This window comes from Excalfactoria chinensis, chromosome Z, assembly GCF_039878825.1.
Source record: "Excalfactoria chinensis isolate bCotChi1 chromosome Z, bCotChi1.hap2, whole genome shotgun sequence".
Taxonomy (NCBI): Eukaryota; Metazoa; Chordata; class Aves; order Galliformes; family Phasianidae; genus Excalfactoria; species Excalfactoria chinensis.
Window position 1 is genome coordinate 33,695,051 of NC_092857.1, and position 19,553 is coordinate 33,714,603.

General features: G+C 38.2%; 1 protein-coding gene across 4 annotated transcripts in view; it reads right to left on the reverse strand.

Annotated features, from left to right (window-relative positions):
• Positions 1 to 3,235: 3,235 nt before the first annotated feature.
• TRPM3 (transient receptor potential cation channel subfamily M member 3) overlaps positions 3,236 to 19,553 on the reverse strand; it is a 123,658-nt gene continuing 107,340 nt past the window's right edge. For all 4 annotated transcript variants that reach the window (XM_072360616.1, XM_072360614.1, XM_072360617.1 and 1 more), the window contains 4 exons: positions 15,425 to 15,575; positions 14,661 to 14,860; positions 13,346 to 13,478; positions 3,236 to 7,810 (listed from right to left, as the gene is read on the reverse strand). In XM_072360616.1, the coding sequence (XP_072216717.1) occupies positions 6,361 to 7,810; positions 13,346 to 13,478; positions 14,661 to 14,860; positions 15,425 to 15,575 (1,934 nt within the window). In that variant the 3' untranslated portion in view covers positions 3,236 to 6,360. The remainder of the gene's footprint in view (positions 7,811 to 13,345; positions 13,479 to 14,660; positions 14,861 to 15,424; positions 15,576 to 19,553) is intronic.

Genomic DNA, 19,553 nt, shown 5'->3' on the forward strand with positions numbered 1-19,553 from the left:
TTTTATCCAACATTCTTGTGTGGAAGGATCAGGGCTAATTGTAGAGCAATACAGAGAGAGGCAATGACTCCTTTCTTAATGAAGGTGAGATACCTGTACAGCTACCAGTGATGTATGTGGCAGCTTTTGTTCTCAATGAACAGCCTCCAGCTACACCACCACCCCTCTGGGTATAGCGTCATGCAAATGAGCAAATGTCTTCAATTCTGTGTGGAAGCTGCAGTCAGTGCTTATGTCTTTCAACTTGCTGAAGTGGTAATGCTAAATAATAGAAACGATCTCCCTTTCCAACAAACACATCAAAAAGTCTGCGTTCAAACCGGGGTCTGATATTGACCAGGAGAAGGAATACCTGAATAACACCCCATATCAGACATGGAAATAATTCAAAATTTGCTTGCAAGAGAGCAAACCTTACTATTTTGAAAAAGCTGCAGTTTGAACTTGAGCAGTGAGAGATCTCTGAGGAAAGTAGCTCCCATCGTGCTATTATCTTATTGCCGTGAAAGTAAATGACTACGAATAAATGCACCAGTAAGTACAAATATTTTGAACTACATCCTTTCTTTTTATTGCAAAACAATTGTTACAGAAATCTCGGAAAGTTCTACTGTAGTAATTGCCAACTTCTGCTTTTTATTACATATCTAAACACAGTCTAAAAGTGCATTGTGAATCCAGTAGACCTTTGGAAAGTACCATTTTCCCTAGTGATATACATTTAGACAAATCATACTTGAAAAGCTTCGTATTAGTAGGAATTTGTTTAAAATGATGTTTTAACCATTTTTCTCCCTTTATAAATGATTGTTATACACTTCCAAATGATAACCCAAATAATAAATGATTAAATAGCTATTAGTATAGTATATTGCAAAAACTGTTCCAGACAGCAGTAGCAGCATATAGACTCTCCTCATGTACAACAACTGCAGTGGTGGAAGAATATAACTTTAATACAATGTACTCTTGTGAAGGCATAAAATTGTTTTTCGCAGCCAATTCCCACATCTGTTCCCTCTCCCTCCCTACCAAATACTAAAATAAGCAAGAGTTATCACTTCCCTGCAGCAGAAACAGCAGCAATTTCATAATCAAACATCTTTTTTTTCCTAACAATTTTTTAGAAATAAGTTCTCTGTGGCTCAATGACAGATCTGAAAGCATACAGCAAAAATTAAAAGGTCAGAGACTTTCACAACCAGTCTGGCTCAGTCACGAGACTGCCCACTTGATGATGATTTAGGACAAGCTGTGTGTCATGACTCAAAGTAATACAGAGATAGAAAAGCAGAGTTAATCCGTTCCCTGACAAAAGTCAGAGCAACTCCTTTGAAATCAGGGTTTTTTCTCTTCTGCAGATTTGCACCAGCAGTGATGAGACCATAACTGTCATCAGTACGCTGTGATCAGTTACACAGCTGCACAACTCTCACCCAGGTGCAGAAAGTTGGTCCCCCCACATTGATCCAACACTTGTGCCTTTACGCAGAAGTGTGTCAAGGCCAGTGAACACCATCCAGAGGAACAAAGGGCTTCATTAGATAAGCAGATGCCCCAGTGCTTTACTTTTGCCCAGTTTGAACGATGCTGTTGTGTGAAGTAGGTGTGGGAAAAAATTATGCTGGGAAGCTTTCCTATTTCTTTTGGAGTAAGTGATCTAAATGTAGTTTTTTTTTTTTTTTTTTTTTTTAACAGCACTGAAAATGTGGCCTTTTTTTTTTTCTTTTTTCTTTTTTTTCTTTTTTAAACATCTGTGCCTATTTGTGCAAACATGCAAATATACTACTATTTTAAGCAGGGGAGAGACTCACAAATACCTAAGTGTTCCTAGGGAAATCCAGGAATGACAAGTTTGCATCTTCCCTTCTGGTGATTATCAACTCCTCTTAAGTACGTAACCTGAGCAACTTAACAAGACGTTTACGCTTGTTCTTAAAATTCTCACCATGAGTTTACAGAGAATTTTGTTTCACTGGCTCATTCCAAGCTCGTACTTTTGACAACTTCTGCTCTCAGGACAGAGATACTCGTTTGCTCCGACTGCAGTCATTGGACTAAGGCTGTGTGCTGCTACCAGCACTGTTTTTGAGCAGTTATTTTTGTAGTTGCATTTTCCACGTGCTGACAGTTTCTAAGAAACAAATCATTTTCTTCTCTTACAAAAAATATACCTAACTAAGATATTTATCCCCTGACAAAAGGTTATCCATTCGACAAAAGTACAAATCTTTTTTTTTTTCTTTTTTCTTTTTTTCTTTTTTTTTTTTGATACCAAAAATCTATAAATGGAAAATGAAAAAAAAAAAAAAAAAAAAAAAGCAATCTATAGCTGGAACCCAGCGGGCTTTCCTTATGTGCATGAATGGATATTTTGGGTGTTTGTTATATTTTTAAATTATCCCCACACTGCCATTTATTAACTGGCACTTGTGCTAAAAACAATAATGTAGCACCTTATCTCTTCCAAAAAAGAGAGAGCCAAATGTCTGAGGACTGCTGCAGGTTCGCATTTTACACTGAATATTTCAATTTCATAAAATACAATTGTCATTTAAAAATAATAAAAAAAATCACTCACTTTGCTGAAGACAGAACATAATGGAAATAATGTAAACATCCAAAAGCTTGGATTCATTCCTAACTGGATTCATCTTTACAGGCAGGCAATATGCAAAAATGCTAAGTTTCATAGCAGTCCAAAGAAACTCATGGAACAATGCATGCATTTTCATCGACACGCACAAAAAAAAAGAGACTGGACTGTAAGGAAGAGAAACTATTCCAGTCATTCCACAAGGTTACTGTGAAAGAATAATGTGCTATTACCCAATACCTAGCACAAGTGTATACCCCAACTGTAGAACAGCATCACTTAAACTGGAAACAACAGAATGGATTACTATAGGAAAATATTTATAAAATACTGTACACTGCTTCCTCAGTTGGCCAGCGTATGTAAACAAACAGCTAAATTCAGTTGAGTTTCAAAATATTATTAAAGTTCATTTATCTTATAATCTTTTGCATAACATGCCAGTTCATCTTTCACACTACCACAACTCACCTGTCACAGCCCACAGTGGCTCATTAGAGGTCTATACAGCAGCTCATACAGACACGTGAGTGGAGCTCTACAGAAAAATGTGTGAAACACGCCAAACTTACACGCTGTGACCAGAAATGCATATTCCATATGTATGCTAATAATTGGAAAGTGGAACTTAATGCTTGATGCAACATGTGCTAGTTTATTGAATGTTACAGATTTACAAACAAGACCTTATAACGTGATAATAAAATTGTCCTGTAACGTTCACTAATATTATCACATGTCACAACTATACTGGTTTATACATGGGAGATATGTATATATGTGTAGATATATATTTCATAAGCGCTAGCCTCTGATACAGAACGTCATATGGCACATGCTATAGGTACATGGCATAATGGATGATAAGACTTTTACTCTCACTAAATGGTCATAGTAACATTGGAAGTGGGAAATCTGATCCCATTGCAAGGAATGGGTGTTTGACCACCAAACTGAAAAAGAAGCAGTTTGATGCAGCGTGTCAAAAGCAGGTGAAGATGAAATAACCTAACATCCATCATACTATATTCTACAGACACCACATCATAGAATAAATGGGAAACATTCAGGAAAAGTAGTCTTCTGACATCTTGCAATCACACTTTTAACATCTGATTTTTTTACATTTTATATATAATGGCAAATTTTAAGAGGTAAATAAAGTGTCCTGTTTCCTTTTTACCTGGAATGTGTGCTCCAGATCAATAAAGTGCTGTATCTTAAATATTTATACAGCTTCTGGGTTTGGCAAATTCCTTTACCCTGACAAACTAAGCAATGAAGTCTACCCCAGAGGAGAGCCCTGTCCTTTGGACTACTTCACTAATCACTACTGACAAATTTCTAAGTAATTTGAAGTTCCTCTAGAGTAGGCCAATCGCATGGTAGAGGTGGGAGAGTCCACAAATTGTTTTAGAAGACATTCGTAAAAGTAACAAAGAAAACAGAGCGAGAAGATCCCCCTATACTCGTCAAGGACAAATAGATTTGGAGAAGCCTTAGTGAAAGGCTGCTAACAAAAGTTGGCACATTTGAAGCAGATTGTTAAACATAAGTTCCTTTGTCCCTGGGCTTTTTGCTACTGTTCAACAATCAGCCTGTCACAAGCATGCTTCATAATGCACAGAAAGGTTTCTGACCTTTCTTGGTGTTGCCATGTGACTATAATGCTGCACATGGACTGCAAGGCAATTGCATAAACATGGTGTCTTGGTGGAGTCTAGCTCATTGAAAGCTTGGTCAAACAGAGCAAAGAAAGAAACACACTGGTGCAGGAAGTACGAAACACATTGTGCTTAGCATCTCCATGTTGCATTTCTTTATTTCACAAACTTTCCAACGTAGTGACTCAGTACGTAAAGATTTTCATCTTCTTTGCCTCTTGTCTTGAGTTGGATGATTATTTTTATGTCTGGACTTGTTGCCTTTCAGACTTAACTCTCACATGGTCCTTAGGGTCTCCCAGGGTGAGATCCTAGTGAGAAAACGTCAGCCTACATTTTCAAAGCTGCCTTAGAGATTTGGAAGATATCTCCCATTTGAATAAATGGGAAACATTTACCCTAGTTGCGCGTGCTTTTATTTAATAATAAAAAAGACCTGATTCTGCACAGGTTTTGGTCATCATAGAGATGTTTCAATTTTTAACAGCACTAGCTTCAACTCCTTTGAAGCTTAAGAGTTGTCCCTTCATAAAGGATATGAAATTTTGGTCCAGTTGCTGTTTATTGTTTTCTACAGTTTTTCTACATCCTGAGTACCCTTTCCCCTCTGCCTACTCTGATAACTTCCCGTAACACCTCTGAAAATCCTGCTTGTACTGTGGACCTTTGGAAATTAGGTAGGGTCAGTGGAGTTTCTACTACCTACAAACAAACACCATAGGTATGCTATGGATCAGATATACTTTATTTTACTAAAATGTGTTTTCCATAATATGGTGTTGAATGGTAGAAGTACACTTGCGTCTGATGGCTTTCCTGTTAATAGACAACTCCAGTTTCACTTTGATTCTTTAACTTACCTTAAAACTATACATACTTTTCAGTGTTTTCCAGTATTCTGACAATAATGTTTTCCTTTAAGCAACTTCAGTCTAATTTTGTTAATCTGGATTAAGACCAGATAGATCTTGACAAATCTTATATAGTTTGAAATGTTCAAATGCAAATATATGTCTTCATTAAAAAAAGAGAAAAAAAGAAAAAAAAAAAAGAAAAAAAGAAAAAAAAAAAAGGAAAATAAAAAGGGGCATACTTTTAAGTGAGGGAATGATGCAAAAAATTGGCAGCTCAAATGGAACAGCAAGAAGAGCCTGGTGGCAACCCTGTGGGTAAGCTTCCCCAGCTTGTACAATTAATTAAATAGAGCAGTGAGAACCTGACAATATTACTGCACTCTGCTCTGATCATCCTGTTCTTATTGTACTATCACATCCTTTGATTTAGTGAGGCAACATATTGATGACAAGTGTCATAAAAAAATAAATATATACTATTCCGCTTAATTACATTCATCCTGAGCTTGCTCAGCTGTGCTAGACTCCAGAATGCCTATTTCATCAGGAAATCACCTGATATTTCAACACAAATTTTTCCTCTGCTTATGATGCAGTACAAAAGGCATTTCTGTTCCCTTTCTGCTTTTGAAAATACAAACTGGTTTTTCTGTGGCACTAGAATGTGATTCAAAAAGAGACAAGCAAACGTTATGGTTGTTATCTTGATCATCTTCATTTATACAAATGTAGGGTTGCAAGATATTTGGGAGACTCTGGTTTTGGTTGCCACCTGTTCTCAGAGAAATAACAGATGCTTTTCACCAGTTATCAGAATGGTGAAACAGACAAAAAAGAAGCTATGACTGAAATTTCGGACATCTAATCTGTACATCTCTTTTTGCAGGTTAATTCCTGTGTCCTAAGAACTTGTGAATAACGGATCTTAGGATGCCTTCCAATAGAAGGCAGATTTCTGAACTCAGTTATTACTTAAAACTTCCTGTAGGGGTCTTTTTATTCCTGTCGTTTACTGAAGTCTCTGTAAATTTTTCATCCCTCCCTTTTTCCTTAAGTGCAAATGTCAACTGGGTCAAGATGCAGTAACTCAGCAGGTGACGCTGAGACTGACAGTGTGCTCCCTTGACCGGTGGCTAATGCCAACTGGAATTGACGTGGAATGTCAATATGATGCATGGTAATTTTGCTAAGGAAAATGGACTGGAGAGCAGATGACCTTTTGACTTCCTGCAACATTTGTCTTGGCCTAGCTGTGCTTGCTTTCAAAGCTGCGGAATGCTCCTGTTCTTGATAGTCTCCTCATGGACAGGTTGTCTCCTCTGCTTTCTGGCCTTGAGGACTTACTCCTCTGGAAGGGGTTTCGCAGGCTTGTTGCATTTCGCTGTCTGTCAAGTTTATCACTGATGGAGTAGCTCTTCCGTGTGTGCTGTGCATACAGCATATTGGACTCCTCTGCAGAGTAGCTGTTAGCCCGCTCTATTTTTGGAAGTGGGATGCTATTGGTCAGAGTTCTTGTGGCATTGCTGTCTTGAGGAGATAAGGGAATCCCCTTCTTATCCTTGGCCTCAGTATCCTCATGATCAGAGCTTGGGTGGCTTAATTCTGCTTCTCTCTCTGGATGGCAGCATCCCAAGTCTTCCACCTTGACACCGAGACTTCCAGGGAAGCTGGCCCTCTCTGCAATGGTCTGGGGAGCACTCACACACCTTGTGTCTATGCAGTCTGTAATACTTGTGTATTCTGCTGTTTTGACTGGGACACCAAGGCTGCTGAAGTAGCTTCGAGATGGAGAGAACATAAAACTGTGAGATTTCACTATTGGTGTTTCCTCCAGAATAAATGGAGTTGTAGCCAGGTAACGACTGCTTTTAGATCGCTCTAAAGTGTGGTACAAGGGAGGGTCTGAATCCCAGGGGATTTGGCAGTCTGTGATTTGTGAATAGTCTGAAGAAAATGCTCTTGTTTCTATCCCGGATGTTTCCTCATAATCAAGACTCCTGCCAGAAATTTTTTCACCAGGTGTACTGCTAATATATGCACTGTTGGCTAAAATGGAAGAGGCTATGTGTGCCTGCAGGGCTACATCTCCAGTACCAAGAATATTTATGGAGCTGTCAAGAGGCTCTGTGTCAGAATGCATCTCATCCATTGCAGAAACGTAGATGTCTATACAAGATGAAGGCCTTCTGGAGTCTGGGGCAATTGACAAAGTGCTGGTAGGGGCTAAGGGAACCTTTCCTTCTTTTGCTATTGAGTGGGAACTGCTAGCCCGGTGCAGGCTTGGAGATCTTTCCTTGAAAATGCTATCAAACTTTTCCAACCCACATTTGTCCTTCATATTTGTTGCATAGAAAGAGTGGCTTCGCATGCGAGGTGTAATTGTAGGAGATGTCGGGGACATGGACTCCTCTCCTGTAGGATCTATGCTTTCTTGCAGCTTGAAAGTATTTCCTTCTTGACTATTGAAGCTACTCTGCCTCACAATGTAGGCTGCATCGGTACAGTCAGATGAAGTCCTGGATCGTATCTTGGTTGTCTCTCCTCTTTCTATGCCAGTCAGTTTTTCTAATGCCGTCACCATTCTCCCTATCATATCTTCCAGCTGAGCAAGTCTGATGTCAACAGTCTGCAGAGAGGCCTTCATGCAATGCTCACGCTCATTTACTTCTTCCAGTCGCATGGCCATATTTTCCACCCTTAAAAAAGGGGAAAAATAAAATAGGTTAATTCCTACAAAGCAGTGATATTCAGCCAATAGGTCTTTGAAACAAGTGGAAATAAAGATAAGTTAAAATTCAAAATCCATCTACACCACCTTATGCGCCCCAAACTCTGTTAAAGATGTTCAGCAGACAAATGGTATTGCTTGCTCAGGAAGCTCTTCCAGAGCGTCAACTGATCAGTCTGCTGCTTACTGATACTAGCATAGAGGTGTGTTCTATCCCAAAGATAAAAAGCTACCTGATTGAATGTGTGATCCTAATTTAAACTACAGTATGACTTTTCTACAGTCATTTTACAGTGTTTTAAACTGTGAACTTAGAGTAAGCAAGTACTTTATGTTAGAAATAGCTGAATTTTCCCTCATGATGCCAGTTATCTAAACTGTTCTTTTATGAAAAATATACTCCTGAAATATTTATCAGCTAATAATTAAGTGCCTGACCACACATTCGGATTCCATAATAACTTCTTGATGATGATGACAGATATAACTTGACAGTTTTAGGGCTGCCAGACATAGAAAACAATCTGAGTAACCTTGTGGACTGAAGAACAGTATTTTTATGGACACAGGGTAAGACTGCTACTATTTCTGAACAAGCCAAAGAGAGGTTTCTGGTTTACATGGCCTGTTGTTTGCTATGGAACTAATCACAGATTTGATCACATCAAAAGTAACGGGAAATTTATCTAAGAATTTGGTGAGGTAAAGAGTACAGAAACAAAGGGTAATGACATATGTTCATTGATAGCTGAGAGGTTCTGACATATATTTATTGGGATGAGGCCTAGCTATTCAATTTTTATTCATAAAAAGAGAGCTCAAGTGATGGTGATGTCCCTCAAACCCAAAGCTGTTACCTGACTGTAGTCAATTTTTGTCATATGTTTGACATATGTACACTCCCAGATCTTTCCAACAAATATGCATGCATTTAATCAAGGATATTCTTCTGTTAATTTAATGCTCAGTTCTGCAGACATTCAGCACAATGAACAGCAATATGCTGTGGGAATAATCCTACTGGAAATATGGTATGATCACATCATCCAAACACTAGGGGCATAAGAAGATATGGAGAAACAGTCATAATCTGGACCTTAAGATGCTTTAATAAGTGAAATGTTCTATTGTTCTGTATTTGACAGCAAACAGACAGTCAAAGCTAAGATTCCTTCAGGAACAGTTTTGAATTAAAAGGCTATTACAAAATAAGAATGTTCAAGTTTTTCTTTAGGTTTGTTTCTTCTTCTTTTTCTTCTGTGTGTATTGGAGATACAGAAACCTTTTGGCAAATCTCACAGTATCCAAGTATGATGCCACTATTGCACCTGTGCCTTTCCTTACAGCAAGATTTATCCAATGTATGAGAGGGTGCCAAGTTATCCTAGCAGATGGGCCTGAGAACAAAAAAAGAGGAGACTACATCTAATTGTGTATCCAGTGTGTTTTTTTGAAGCTTATAAGTTTCTAATAGAAAACCAAACAGACTAGCTGAACACAATACTCAGTAACTGGGAAAAACACAAACTGACAAAGGTGTTACCTTTGTAACCAACCTTTTTAATTATGATTTGGGAGATGATTGCTGGCATTCACTTTAGTTACAGCAATTTTTAACCTCTCTGCAACTATTCATTTATAATTTAATTGAAGCAGTGATTTAATGGGAGCAAGGTGCTCTTTTCAGAAGTAGACCTTTTAACTGAATTAGACCATTAACTGAATGCTAGAATTAGGTTCACAAGTCCCTTTGTAGACCTTTGTCCATTTTTCAGGTATCCTTTATGTCTTCAAAATCCTTTTCAGCTACTGCAAAGGCTGCAGACATTGAAAGTCTCTTAAAGTGGGTCTTAAAAGGTGATTGTAGAATGGTTTTCTCCTTCTGAATTCAGTTCTCAAGCTTCTAACAGAGTAATGATACTTGCCCTGATTTTTTTTGGTAAGGCATTACCTGTTTAAGTGGCAAGCCACTTTTCCCAGGCATGATGGTTTCAGCAGATTAAGGGTATTGAGTTGTCCTGGCTGCTTTCCCATCTGGAGCCTAAGATCCCTAAACTATGATTGCAGAGAGACATGGTGAGACTCACAGTCTTTCCTAGCACAGCTTTGCACTTATGACCTGATCTCCTAGGAGCAGTATTGACCTTTTTATCAGTTCTGATCTGTTTTTGTGAACTTTGCTTTGTTATATCTGAAACCAGAGTGCCAGCTATGTCTTCATTCATGGATGCTCTTAGTGCAGTTGCACTGACTACAAAGTACTAATAAGCTACAGTACTCAATACTATAGAATGTCAAAGATAACATCATAATGTCTACTCAAACCACTTTATGTGATGTTTAAATACTATTAGGATGAGAACTTGCTCCCTTTGGCGTCAACAAGGGGTCAAGTCTTGGCTATAAGGGAAAAAATGCCTACCAAAAAGATTGTTTTTGGGGCTTTGTGCTAGCAAGGAAGGACAAATGTCAAGAGTGGTTTCATGTTTTGATCTTGGAAAGTGAAAAAGTCAGGTAAAGGTGGGATTCTGTGTGGTGACAACAGATCTGGATGACTCGGCGGTGGTCTAAGCAGTAAGAATGACAAGGTATTTGCCGAATCCACACAGATCCGACAGAATGTCAGGGTGGACTGTTTCAAGGTGAGAATATAAACTGTTGCATGTTTTAGGTGGCAAGGTACTGTGATCCTGACTGAGTACAACCACAGAGACTGTAGCTGAAATTGCTTATTTATATCCAGTCCACTGCAGCAAGAAAAAATGTATCTTCCTTCATTTTCCTGGGCTCCTCCTTGTCTCTGAGGCCTATACAGGCTGATCTTCAAGGCAAGACTATTCCTTTCTCCTTCTTCCCTTCCAGTGCTAGCTCCCTAATCCTTCTTTCAGGCTTACTGGTCTTCGCATAATGTGCAGCTGCTCTTCTTTCAGGTAGCCCTCAAGGCATGCTGGTAGATCCAGCTGCAGGTAGAAGCTGCTGAAGGGAATGCCGAAAACATTCCTGGGAGCTAAGTGTATCACAGATGCCTGGAGGAGAGGAAAGGCTATGAGCAGTCCAAGTACAGATATGTAACTCAGGCATTGTCCCAGTTCCTATTTCTCCTCCAGCCTAACAGCATCCTCAGCTTCCTATAAAAGGAAGTGCAGAAAAAAAAACACCATGCAGCTTCTCAGGGTGTTTTGGCTCAATTTTACACCATATGAAGTTGAGTTAATTGGCTAGCTAACTAGGCTGATGATCTCAAGACTATAATGTGGGTACTGTGTTTGGTCTAATACTATAGGCTAAAGACAGGACATTGAAACAGAAACTGTAGACTGCACATTCTGTCTCTCTTTTATTTTTATTTTTTTTTCTTTTGCTTCATATTTTGTTAATTGTACAAATACATCTCTATACAGAAACTATAAGGCTGTATTTTAAATGTTTGAATGTTCAGTAAGTCGGGAAAAGTATGTTTCTTTTTTTAAGATTCAAAACACTTTAAGGGATACGTGGTCAACCATAATTACAGGCAAAATATCAGATCTGTGAACCTGGTTCTTAAAGTGTGTGTTATTTAAGATACTTTTTAAAAAATTATTTCTTTTTGAATCTCACATTCTGGTCTTCATTTAGGACTCATAATCATGAACTCTTCTCTAGAATGAGGTACTTTAAAACATTTCATTAAAAGTAAAGGGAAGTGCTCCCCTTCTGTAACAAAACAGGGACAAAACAAAGTGCATAGACAGCCTGTTATATGTTCATTTTCCAGTACTAAGAGCACTTGCCTAATGTAGAGGAGGTCCCAGGTTACTACTTATTTACAGAGGCTTCAAACATACCTTGTATTTCTTGTCACCAAAAGTGAAGCTATGACTGAACAGAGTTTTGAATATGCATTTACCATGTTCAGATTAGTTTTTTCATTCCTGGTCTATCAGAGCACAAGGACCTCAAACCACAGATCAGTTTAGCTCACTGTCTTTCTCTGGAGCATATGTAATTTTTCTCCTTTACATTCTCCAGTCTCCAGCCACTTTCAGCTTAGATCTCTGTAGTCCTTACATCATTTGTCTTAGAGAGGTTTGTCTAGTCTACATTTTAATCAGTGGAGACTTTTAACTGACATTACCATTTTCTATTCAGATCCCACCATTTTCAGTCTGTTCTATTATTTACTACATGAAAAAATCACCTGTTTTTATTTATTTTGATCCGTCTCTGCTAGATTAATCTGTTGCTCTCCTATTTCTTGTTCTTGGACAGTCAGCAATTGATTTCTGCTCACCATCTCCTTGCACTCAGAGCTGCGTAGATCTTTATCAGTTCATTTCTGATTTGTCTCTTCCAGAAAGAATGCTGCTGGATTACTTGAACATTCTTTGTAAGGAAGCCATTCCATGCTTTACCACACTTCCTCTCTAATACCTTTCCCTAAAATGTATGAGTCTTGAGAGTGCCATTTTCAGGAATGCATATTCTGATTCCAGAAGAATTCATTCTTCTTTAATCTGGGTGATTATATTGATTATATTTGTTCTTCCTACCTCTGGGATTTATTTAAAAAAACAAAATTATACTTTTTTTTTTTTTTTTTTTTTTTTTTTTTTTTTTTTTTTTTTTTTTTTTTCCACCTCTAGGAAACATACTTCAGGCACAGCTGCATGAGGAGTTCTACTAGAAGATTACAGGTAAGCAGAAAAGTGTTAAAACTATGTAATCAATTACAAAGACTACTTTCCTGATCACATTTAGCTGCATTCAGGATGAAGTAGAGTATTCAGAGTACAGAGTTTTCAGTAGTTCTCAAGTTTCCTGAATATCTGACAGAATATTACCCTAGAATATTTATTGGCAACAGTGACATTCATCAAACAACTAAATCTGTCTTCAAAATTTAGCTCTGTTGCTTAGCTGCTATATGACAAAAGGATGTAAACACTATAGGAGATTAACAGATTCATGCATTTTAGGAGTGTTGAGGACTGCCAATTTTCAATAAACTCATATATTTTATTAGTCTTCTCTGTGTTTTATTGGTGTAGGTGAAATGTCTACTTCCTTTGAAATTAATGGCAAGATACCCGTTACTCTCAAAGAACCAATTAGCCCAGCAAGACTACCCTGAAACAAGGCTCCTTCACTATCTAAGGGAGTTTTCATCAAGGAACACTCATTTACCCTTCCACTGTGTTCTGACCACTTGTGTCCTTAAATTCTGCTTTGTAAACTGAAATGGAAGGACTTGCACTTGTCACACTATTATATTTTCGTATAATTACAGCTGGTTAAATGACTTAAAGTCTTCAAAATGTCGAGGAAAATTTCCTTTGGTTAAGAAGAAAAAATAAATAAATAAAAAAGAGAGAATTTTTCCCCACCTTGTATCCTTGTACTTTTTAGTTCAGATTTATTAAAAACTACCTCAAATGTTTTCCTTTTAAAGAAAAAGAAAGGGTGAGAGTGGCAATCGAAACATATTTCTACATCAATATATGAGAGAACAAACAAAGTGCACCTTTCTGAAGTGACACGGATTCTTTCATCATTGGAAGAATTGAATCTATCATCCTTTTCTCTAAAATATTCTTCTATGCATTGCTCTTCAAAATCGTGGACTTTTTTCAGTTCATCCTCGGTTATGAAAAGTTCTGTGGAAAAAATGGAAAAGAAGTGAATCTGGAAAAAAACAAACGTGAAATTCAGGACACTCTTCTCATTGAACAAACCTGCACTAAATTTTCAAAAGTGGATTTAAAATTTATCTGGTATTTTGCTATGAAAGCAGAGAGACACAGCTGATTACCAAACTGGTAGATTAGATTTCATATGCTTCTGCAGACAGCAAGACTTAAGCAGGCAAACACTTTGAGAACCTGAACATGTTTTGGTTGCATGAGATTTAAAAACAGCTGTTGGTACAGAACAGGAGACATAGTGGGAGCCAAACTCCACCTGTAAGCTAATAAAAGTTTAATTAAATCAGAAGACCTGCTATGAAAGGATTATGAGGGTACAGAGGGTCTGCTTGATGTGGCAAAAGGTGAAATCTGCATGCAACAGCAAAGGCTGTGGTAGACACACTGTGATGTGAATCGGAGGAGAGCAGTCTGGTTGTGCTTGCAGCTCCAGTGCCATCACAAGGGTCCAGCTACACTACTGCAAAGAAGTGGGCTGTGGTATGGGCTAAAGCTGGGAAGAAATGCACATCCCCCAGCTCCCTACTTCTGTCATCTACACTGGGGGAGGTGTATATCTTCTACTTTTAAGAACTAGATAGGGAAGAAAGGTGAAAATGTTATCAAAATAATCTGACAGGCTTTCCATCATGTTTATGGGAGTTCTTATTAAAGTGTCTAGAGAAACCACTCCTCCAGTTTGAATCAATGTCAAGGAGAGAACACGTGTCTATAAAATATCTATTCCTCTCTCTCTCATTTCATCTAGGCAAAAAGTGTGTTGAGGGGACATAGGTGCTGTTTACTCAAAAAAATAGGAATGTTATCTCTGTGTTTTTGACAACAAAATGAAGGATCCAGAAGTGTAAAGAACTAGAAGAGGTATTCCAGCAGTAACAGACCTACAGCAATAGCAAAACAAAACTCATTACTGTGAAGCAACCCAAAAAGTCCGAGGGCAACACCATCTCATTAATGCTGTGAGGAGAGCTAAGAGTTAGGTAATGCAAGTAAAATGAACCGAAATAGATAGGAACCTGCATTTACTAGTTCTCTCCTGAGAAGGTTATCACAGTGCTAGACTTAACCCTCATTCACATCGAACACTAGATACTGAGCAAGGCAATGGAATGTCTGTAATTGTTGAGAGCTTACTTAATCCATAGTCTCTCTCATCCGGGTCGCTTTCGTGTTTCCGCCATCTACAGCAGAGGTGCTGGAATATCATAGTCATATGGCTGAAAATGATCAGAGGTGGTGGGAGAACTGGCCTTTCATGAAATGTCATGATTAGCTGATATCTTTGAAATTTCCATACTTGGTTGGATATAGATTTGACTTCAAAAAATGTATTGCTAGAAGGCAAGAAGAGGAAAACAACATCAGATTGAAGCATTTTTGTGTACTTTGCCAAAAATGAAATGACAGCACCCTAATTAAACACATTTCACTAGCAGTGGCAAATGTTTCCTTGTCATGCAGAAAAAGGAAGAACAAAAGAAAAGGGCTAAATAAGTTTGTTCTTCAGTAAAGCACAGTGGCAATCAATCATTTCAGAATTATATTACTACTGTTCATTCTTACTCAGTGCAACCACTTAGTCCTATGACAACAAAATGAGAGGAAAATATTTTTATTCTCGTTTTCTATATTGGGAGTGAGTGATGCCATTGCTGAACTTAACATATTTGGCTTTTCTGCTCTCTCTCTCTCATCAGGTGTCTGTCCTTGGAAATGAGACAATGTGAAAAACTTGGCATTTCCCTCATTCCCTGGAGACAAGCTACTACTTTATACCTTCTCACTCTCATATCCTCTGAAAAATGGCTCTTATTAGAGTCAGAAGCTCAGCTGCTTTCTAGCACCACAAATAATGCCCCTGCCCTCCCCAAATCCATTCTTTGCAATGTGTCACTCACTTGAAAACAGCAATCAGGAGGTTCACCAAAAGGATGTTTGCAACCAAGAGGTAACAGGCCATGATGGCAGGAACGATCCATGCTCCTGTCTTGCAAGGAGGCAGCTGGATTATCTTGCCATCTTCTCGAGTTTCATTTTGACCACAAGGAGCTGGGAACAAAAATGCAAAAGAGCAAAACAGGAATGAATCTTATTTTTTTCACTGCTTTATACAGAAATATTTAAATATTTATGAAGGTCTGCCTGCCAAAGCAATATCTTCCAAACAGTAGCACTGATGCTCCCCCCCAAGAAATCTGCACTTGCTATAGGTGGTGGTGATCACATGCTTGTCAAATTTATCACAGATTTTACAATCTGAAGTTTTTGATGCTGTGTGTTATCTATCTGCCATGAATATCAAGATATTCCACTCTGAAATTTCAAGACATTCATCTTTGTGAGTAAGCTGCCTGTTCCATATAGCTAAAATATCTTAGGGCTCTGTAGTAATTTGTGGCTGTGCCAATGAAACGATCAAATGCTTAATCCTGCAAAAAAGCTAGCTTTTTTTTTTTTTTTAATGGTGAAAATTTATTCTTTTTTGTAATTTTTTATTTTTCTTTCAATAGAGATCTGAAAAACAGTGTAAAGAAAAAAGAAATACATGAAAATTAAAAATTACACATACTCTGGTGGGCTCACTGCTCAGAGCCTCTCTGGAAAGTATTCATAATGGCTGTTTGCAAATATGGACTTTTGACTACATTCCTAATATGGACTTTTAACCACAGTCTTAGAAACTGAGGGGGAAATTATGAAGTCTTTACTGTACACGGTAATGGGACATGTAGGCAGCTGAGTTGCCACCTGTTTCTCCCCCAGATGTTTTTTGTGCTTCCTGCTCTGCTCCAACCAGTGGCTTCCAGACAGGGAACTTCCAGAGTTCTGCAGGGGACTACAAAGATGATGAGGTGCCTGAGGTATGTTGTATGAGAAAAGTTGGAGTAACACGCATCTGTTGCTCTGGAGAAAAGAAGACTGTGAGGGGATCTTATCCATGATGATACATGACTAAACAGTGGATGTCACATGGATGGAGCCAGGCTCTTTTCAGTGCTGCTCAGCAACAGGAAGTTCCCTGCAAATATGAGGGAGAACTTCTTTACTATGAGGCTGACAGAACTCTGGAACAGGCTGCCCAGAGAGGCTGTGGGGTCTCCTCTGGAGATATTCAAAACCCACGTGGATGCTTTCCAGAGCCACCTGCTTTAGAGAACCTGCATTAGCAGGGGGTTGGACACAATCATCTCTAGAGGCCCCTTCCAATGCCTGTGATTCTGTTGATTCATTTAGACATACAAAATACTGCTAGATTTCTTGGGCAAAGTTCACTCAGCCTTCATCCAGCTGTGATAACTGACATGGTATTGGCACTCAAAGTGAGGCACTTCTGTTCATGTGGAAACATTAGCTCACAGTACCACAACCTGTCAATGATTTTAACAAGAATGCAGCAATCACTTTAGAAGCTGATGAAACCTATAGTCTTTCCGTATGCTAAATCAGAGGTCAGAGAACAAATAATGTCTTTCGTAGTGATGAGAAAATATTCTGAAAAACATATTTTAAATTTTAGATCAAAGGTTTAAAGAGCTCAGCCTAAAGTCCAGATATATTTTATTACTCCAAATTCAGATTAAAAAATAATAATAATAAAAAAAAATCATCTATAAAACTCTCTCTCCACAGCTGTTAAGACAGAAATGATTCATCCAACTTGGCCCACACTGGGGTTTCAGGATGCCACTAATGCATCCCTGTTAGTTTATACCACACAGCGATGGCCACAAAAGGCTTTCTATACAGACAAGCCTTCATCATCTTTTCTGTTCATTGATCAGTGTTCAGCTTATTCTGTGGGTTTGTTAAATTTTTCTCTCTTGTCAGTCCTGTTGGAGAAACAGTTGTAACAGCCAAGTACTAATCTCATGCCTTACTTCATGGAGATCTGAGCTGACACTCAATCTTCAAATCTTAGCTGCATAAGAAAATGTATGATACATGCCCAAAATGCTGAAGCCTATGATCTAATGCATATGACTGAAATGAATACCTTACTTCATCTTTAAATTATAATATTAATTTTAAAGTACAGTTTTCCCACCATTAAAGAAACTGTTAAAAACAAATATTCCCAGAAAAGAAGAAATAGAAGTTTCTCTCTTTGTTAGGAGAAGAACCTGGCAGGAGGCAAAGAATAGCAATGATATTCTTTTTTGATAATGAAGATGCTTGTTTACATTTAAGAAACTAGAATTCTACTTGATGAGTTTGTGTTTTGAGAAATGCAGGATTTTTATAGTATGTACAATAACATACCGTGATGACAAAGTTTTTCAAAGAATGGTTTTAACACGTATGGAAATACATTCCTGTCTTTTTACATTATAGCCCTGCTCTAGCAAAAAAACCAAAAACAAACAAACAAACAAAAAAACAACAAACAAACAAAACAAAAACCAACAAAACAAAACAAAATAAAACAAAATGTTGAGTACTTAGCTCTGGTAAAATGGTTTATTAAAAGAAACTCTGCTAGTATAACTACATACATGCTCCAGGTAACTGAAAACCCCAGGCAGACTGATACCTACAGGTCATGGATGTAGGTAAGCCACTATGCTCCGACATCAGGCTTTAGAAAAAAATGGCAACTGGTTGGAATTTTAACTTCAGTTCCATGTATTAGATTCACCCAGTTTTCAAATACTGCACCCTGACATCTGTGGTTTTACATAATTTCTGTATCTTTTGTTTCCCATTTCATAGTCTGCCCCTATGCTTATTTTTCCTTCCTGGCTCCTCTTTACAGTTTCCTGTGTCGGCCTTTCCTGCTACATACCTAACCCTTCCTCTTTCCTGGCCAGCAAACTGGTGCAAAGCAAAAAGCAGCTGCCCATATATCTGTGTGCTTCAGACAACAGAAATAGCAAAGCTTGGGAAAGATTTGCTTCCCTGGTGTAATCACTCTCACCACATGGGCACTGTGGTGTGGTCTGTGCATTGGGTGGAGGGCTTGAGCAACAACACTCGCAAATTTTTGTGGCATGACTCTTTCCCCAGCTGCAGCCTTCCGAAGTGGTAGTGGTAAATAATGGAGAGAGGAAAGTGTGTAACTGAACAGTCCTTGTACCAAATAGCTTTTTACCTTCAATGGAAACTTTTCATGTAAAAATGGATACCACTTTCACACTAGAATTTCATTTTGAAATCGCAGAAACTTCTGAATGGGCTAATATGATCACAGTTCTTCAGAATACAGAAACCAGTAAGTGCAAATAACAAATTAACCCCTGCCAATTTTATTTTTATTTTTTAAAGTCTGGGCATTTAAAATGTGCTTTCATCATCCTTCTTACAAGTAGATAGATACTTCCAATTTTGATATGCATGAACCCAAAGGATGTGAAAGCATTTTATAATTTTTTATTCATATGTCTAAGCTAGCTTACTATCTTGCCAAGTCAGTAAATGCTGAAATAAGGCTAAGAGAGCCCAGGGCTCCCCAGTTCTTCACTGGCAGACAAAATACTGAACTCTGGGAACTCTGAATTTCGTATCATTACTCTCTTTGTCAGCATCCAGGGAACTGTAAAGTGTCTCATTATTTCAAGAAAGTCACTTTAACTATGGCATTGTGACCTTATAAATTGCTTCTTGCTTTCAGCCACATTGCAATGACACCAAAACATCTCTCCTATCTCATGGTATTTTGATTATAATGTATAGTAAATCTCTTTACTTTTCTTGCTCTCTCTTGTGCTTTCTCCCTCCTACTCCCTGCATCAAAACATCCAAACAAATGGAACCTCAGAGGAGTGCTAGGAAGGGGAAGACTGCTGCAGCTCAGGCCAGAGAGACTCTCAAAATGGTGTGTAGGCTGTACAAAATATTATCCTCTGCCTTTGTCTAAGAGGGCTAAAAATATTGCCTGCGCTACAGAGTCTCAACAGAGATGAAAAAAGAAAAGAAAAGAAAAAAAAAGGCACGATTTATTCCATTTGCACAAAGCTGCTCTGATACTTCTAATTCCAGAATGATCCACGCAAATGACAACTCTTACACAAAGCTCCTGCAGAGAGAAAC